A 5530-nucleotide genomic window follows, 5' to 3' on the forward strand; every position below is an offset into this window, starting at 1 on the left:
CCGTCGTATTAAAGATATATTCTATTTTAGATTTTTTGTATGTATTTATTATACCATCAAATATATTATACATATTTTATTTTTGTTTAATTCGTTGTCTAAAATATAAAAATAGATATAGAAGAGGAAAAGAGTCTATATATAATTAATGAAAAATGCTCTTTATTTAGATGTTGCTTTAGAGAACATAGATGATTCTTTTAGAGGATATTGATGGATCTTATAAGAGGGAAGCTCGTTTAAATATAGAAGTAAAAAAAGTCAATCTTAAGCAACCTCCAACAGTCCACCACGTTTGCTCTTTGCTCTCCTGCAATTTTCCGTATGTGGACACCTTCATAAACGCTCGAATGGCACCGCCTCCTCCTCCCTCTCTTGAGGGTGAGAGAAGGAAAAAAACCCTTCAAGAGGAGCAATGATCTCTCCCTCTTTGCTAATGAGCATTTGTAACTGTAAGTTTTATTATTTTTAAATTTGATTATCTGATAACAATATATATTATAGTACTATAAATATTGTATGTTTTAAAATTTTAAAACTGATGTATAAGTCAAATACTTGAATAGGAATAATGATCGAAGAAAAGATGGGATATAGAGAAGGGAGAAATATTTAAATATGAATGAAAATACGAATACGTGGATTTAGGATGAATCGTTGTATTCCGCCTTCGTATTATTCTATTTACGTTGCTCTCGAGTTTGGTGTACCGGTCCGAGAAATCTTCTTCTGTTCTGCTGCTGCTATATACTCCGTACTTTTATTCTATTCAGGAAAGGAATTCTGCCTTCTTCTCTCATCTTCCTGCTCAACATCAGTAGCAGCTTTAGCTGTAGCAGCGCCACCGGCCACCGCCACGCCATGGCCACCACGTTGCACAAGCCCCTTGGGGCGATCACCGTTGACGACCTCGCCGCGGCGGCGCCTGGGTCGGACGCCACCGCGCTCCACGCAGCGCTCCGGCGCGCGCTCGACTCGCACGGACCCACCGAAGTGTGGGGCGAGCTCTGCCGGTCCGTGCTCTGTCCGTCTGTCCCCTTCGCCGTCCACCGGATGCTCTACTACGGTTGCTTCGCCGGGTTCCCGTCCCCCACGCCGCCGGCCTGGACGCCCGACCCGTAAAGCCCCGATCTTTCCGTTCAACCAACTCGCCTAAAAGATGTTTTTTTACCTCTTCCGAGTCCCTCTGATTTTTGCGGGGAAAACTTTTTCAGCAAGGAGTCTGTCTTGACCAATGTCGGCCGTGTCCTCGAGGCGCGTGGTAGGAACTTGATCGGCGACGCGTACAAGGATCCCATCACCAGCTTCCCAGACCTCCACAAGTTCTCCAACGAGAACCCAGAGGTGATATAAGCTACTACTACTGTACTGTTTGATTCCGTTTGTTGCTTGTTACTGTTGCAAAAGTGAGCTTACCGTCTCAGACCGATCCGTCGGTTCCAAGGACAGGCGTACTGGAAGATGGTATTTGAGGATATGGGTATCCAATTCAGCGTAGAGCCATCCTGCATCTGGAGAGAGAACACTGCATATCCTGGTGGCGAGTGGCTACCAGGCGCCGAGCTCAACGCTGCTGTTAATTGCTTGACTGCTAAACCCGGGAGGAGCTCCGACGGTCCGGCCATTGTATGGAGGGATGAAGGGAAGGACTCTGATCCTCTTAACTTCATGTCTTTGGAGGACTTGAGGAAGAAAGTTTGGTAACCGTATACTGCTCTAAGAAGTTTTGCCAGTTTTGATCATAGCCAAGCTTTTGATTCATCATAATCTGATCCTGTAACCAATTTCTCTCCCTATGTCTAGAGCAGCCTAGTGGCCAATGCAATTGATGCCCTGGAACTGCCGAAGGGATCTGCAATTGCTATTGACATGCCTATGGATGTCAATGCTGTTGTGATCTACCTTGCGATCGTGTTGGCGGGATATGTGGTTGTCTCAATTGCAGACAGTTTTGCTGCACCTGCAATATCAATGAGGTTGAAGTTATCAGAAGCGAAGGCAATTTTTACTCAGGTATCTCGCTAGCCCTGTTGGTACTGGTTGATTCCTTCATTTAATTTGCTGATACTTTTGTTCTGAGAAGAGTTTATGGTTAAATAAAGCTTGGGAATACTGACAGTTCTTTTCTTTTTAGGATTACATCCTTCGTGATGACAAAGAACTACCATTGTACAGGTGCATCGTTTAAGTACAAAAGCTATACATCGAGAATTTGCACTATTAGAATATACTTCTCACACCATTTTTTTTGGCTTCTACAGTAGAGTTGTGGAGGCTAAGGCCCCTATGGCAATTGTGATTCCTGTAAGGGGGTCTTTGCTAATAAAGGGACTACGTGTTGATGACCTTTCCTGGCAAGATTTCCTTGGAAGGGTTAATTATACCGAGTGAGTTATTTTCTTGTCATGATACTTTGAAATTTGGGGAGAAGCCCAGGTTCTTTGAGAGTCTTTCCTGTGTCATCTGAACACTTGGCGATTTCTAGAGTGAATTGTACTGAGCTGTCTCTAGAACACAAGTCAAATTACCGAGCAGTTCTAGATTATTTTCACAATGTGCAATAAGCTAACTAGTTTTTTGGTTAAGTAATACGAAAATAAATTAGTTAACTCATGAAATCCACCTAGTTTCATTGGAATAACTTGATGCTATTGGACATTCACTGACTGAACCAGAAAAAATCTGCAGGGCTGAAAATTACACTGCTGTTAACCAACCTGCCTATGCATTCACCAATATTCTATTTTCATCAGGGACCACAGGTAAGATGATGTTTGATAATTTTGTCAGTTCTGACATGTCTCGCCCATATGCAATTATTAGGTATACAGCTGCATACTGCAAACTGGCCAATGGCAGATCCAATTTATGATAACAAGTTGATCAATTAGTGCATTTAAAAATATTTTTGTACAGAAAATTCTGACAGTTCTCCATATTCAGGGGAGCCCAAAGCAATTCCATGGACACATATAACACCCCTAAAGGCAGCTGCCGATGGATGGTGTCACATGGATATTCGTAAAGGAGATGTTGTTGCTTGGCCAACGAATCTTGGTTGGATGATGGGCCCTTGGCTTGTTTATGCCTCCTTGCTGAATGGAGCTTCCATGGCTCTGTATAATGGCTCCCCAAATAGTTCAGGCTTTGCGAAGTTTGTACAGGTACAGAAAATAGACAGTTGAATTCACAAAAATAGTGTTAGAATGACAGAAATTATGGACCGTTTCACAATTGTGTTCATGTACATTATACTATCTAAATATCAATTCCAAATAAACTGAATGCACAAAGTTTTCTATGCATGGTTTGCTATTCCAGTTAAGCTTTTTCAGTTACTCATCATGAACCTCAACCATTTGACTTGGTTCGCTCATATGTTTGTGGATTCTTACGAAAAATGAATAGTGCAGGCATGAAACTGTCCAGTTTGCATTGTTCCTATGTATATCGCCCTGCAATGTCTTTTTTTTGAGTTTAATGGTATTCTATCTTCATTCATTGCAATATTGTTCCTACTTATAGATACCTAATTTCAGGATGCTAAGGTAACAATGCTTGGACTGGTACCCAGCATCGTTCGTACTTGGAAGAATACGGACTGTACAGCTGGACTAGACTGGTCCTCCATCCGGTAATTTTTAAATTGCTCAACTATCCAGACCTTTTGTCTTAACTTTGCAAGTTACACATATAGTATGGTATGCAGTTTCTATTGACCATATTCATTATATACAGATGCTTTAGCTCCTCTGGGGAGGCATCCAGTGTGGATGATTATTTATGGCTGATGGGAAGAGCTGGTTACAAGCCAGTAATCGAGTACTGTGGAGGCACAGAGATTGGTGGTGGATTTGTTACTGGATCGATGCTACAACCTCAAGCGTTGTCTGCATTCAGCACACCTGCCATGGGTTGTAACCTGTTCATTCTTGATAGCAGTGGGAATCCTTTGGTAAGCTCATCGAGTGATGGAATATGATTTTTTGAATTCACCTTTTGTCTTTTTTTTTAAACAACATATCTTATTTTCATACCAGAGCATAGCATGGATTCCTGTGTGTGGAATATTAGTGCAATTTTGATATCATTGACATCAAACATTTATGTCAGGAGCCTGACATTATGTCGTACTGCGTTCATGTACTGCTTGCAAATTCTGACACTTCATATCTGGATTCTTCTTTGCTAGTCTGTTAACATTCACGAGTCTCATAAGAAAATAGCTGTCAGAGCTGATGTCGGTGTTTCTCTTCAATGTTTATAGCCACAAGACTCTGTCGGCATTGGTGAACTTGCACTTGATCCAACTTTATTTGGATCATCAACAACACTTCTAAACGCTGATCATCAGGAGGTTTACTTCAACGGAATGCCAGAATGGCACGGGAAAGTACGTATGTGTGTTCTTTGCTACTTGCTAACGTGTAAAGGTCGAGCCCCTAAACATTGTAAAAATGCAGATCCTCCGCAGGCATGGAGATGAATTTGAGCGTACTTCTGACGGGTATTATAGAGCTCATGGGCGTGCAGATGATACAATGAACCTTGGTGGAATTAAGGTATGCAATGCGTTGTGGAAATATGCAACTACGTGTTGCAATGTGGCATTTCCTGATCCACACATGGAGTTTCATGATCACTTTCAGGTTAGTTCCATTGAGATCGAGAGGATCTGCAACAGAGTACATGACGCCATCCTTGAAACAGCAGCTATCGGGGTTCCACCTGTAGGGGGTGGCCCCGAACAACTAACCATAGCCGTCGTGTTGAAGGACCAGAGCTCTCAAATAGAGGACTTGAACCAGCTGAAACTAGCATGCAACATGGCTCTGAAGAAACTGAACCCTCTCTTCAAGGTGCGTGCATTGTTCCTGTAAAAACTGTCTACGTTTTGATTTGGCAGACCTCAGAGATCCCAAAGTACTCCATTGCTCCCCACATGTATGCAGGTTTCCTCCGTCGTCATCGTCCCGTCCCTCCCTAGGACCGCCTCTAACAAGGTCATGAGGAGAGTCCTTCGCAAGGAGTTCAGCCAGGCCGCCCAGGCAAAGCATTCAAAAATATAGGTAGTTATTAGAAATAATTAGTGTTTTCTGCTGCAAATGCACCTGCAGAAAGAGTAAAACACCAAACTGGGCATATCGGGAAGTCCTGTTGTTTGCCACCAAAACGGATAAATGAGATGTACTTAGATTTCGGGAAATAAGGGAGCTGTATTCCTGCCAACGTTCAGCACTCACTTGATGTGCTGCACTAATAAAACACTAATGCAATCACTTGCATTAGATCACAGTCTGAACTCTAAGGGCTTGTTCGTTTACGTCGGATTGCACCTGGAATCGTTCCAGCTAATCAAAGTTTATATAAATTAGAGAAACAATCCGGCTAGGAATCGTTCCGACCCACCAATCCGGTACTGGGTCGGAACGATTCCTAGCCGGATTGTTTCTCTAATTTATATAAACTTTGATTAGCTGGAACGATTCCGGGTGCAATCCGACGTAAACGAACAAGCCCTAAAGAGTTT

The 5530-nt window shown here is 42.5% G+C and overlaps 1 protein-coding gene across 1 annotated transcript; it reads left to right on the forward strand.

Annotated features, from left to right (window-relative positions):
• The first annotated feature begins 377 nt into the window (after window positions 1-377).
• Window positions 378-5311, forward strand: LOC100285971 (acyl-CoA ligase). The gene is made up of 15 exons (NM_001158860.2): window positions 378-452; window positions 774-1118; window positions 1215-1344; window positions 1450-1700; window positions 1809-2013; window positions 2135-2175; window positions 2262-2387; window positions 2689-2762; window positions 2944-3164; window positions 3540-3634; window positions 3739-3955; window positions 4268-4393; window positions 4464-4562; window positions 4650-4859; window positions 4953-5311. Exons 2-15 carry the CDS (start codon window positions 862-864, stop codon window positions 5067-5069), a joined length of 2169 nt encoding a protein of 722 aa, NP_001152332.2. The 5' UTR covers window positions 378-452; window positions 774-861; the 3' UTR covers window positions 5070-5311.
• The last annotated feature ends 219 nt before the right edge of the window (window positions 5312-5530 follow it).

This window comes from Zea mays, chromosome 7 (assembly GCF_902167145.1).
Source record: "Zea mays cultivar B73 chromosome 7, Zm-B73-REFERENCE-NAM-5.0, whole genome shotgun sequence".
NCBI classification, from domain to species: domain Eukaryota; kingdom Viridiplantae; phylum Streptophyta; class Magnoliopsida; order Poales; family Poaceae; genus Zea; species Zea mays.

Bases quoted from the DNA above. Each gene is read 5' to 3' on its own strand.
- LOC100285971 (NM_001158860.2), top strand. From the start codon at position 862: ATGGCCACCACGTTGCACAAGCCCCTTGGGGCGATCACCGTTGACGAC. The intron at 1,345-1,449 runs GTGATATAAGCT...TTCCAAGGACAG, and splicing joins TCTCCAACGAGAACCCAGAG to GCGTACTGGAAGATGGTATT. The intron at 1,701-1,808 runs GTAACCGTATAC...TGTCTAGAGCAG, and splicing joins GACTTGAGGAAGAAAGTTTG to CCTAGTGGCCAATGCAATTG.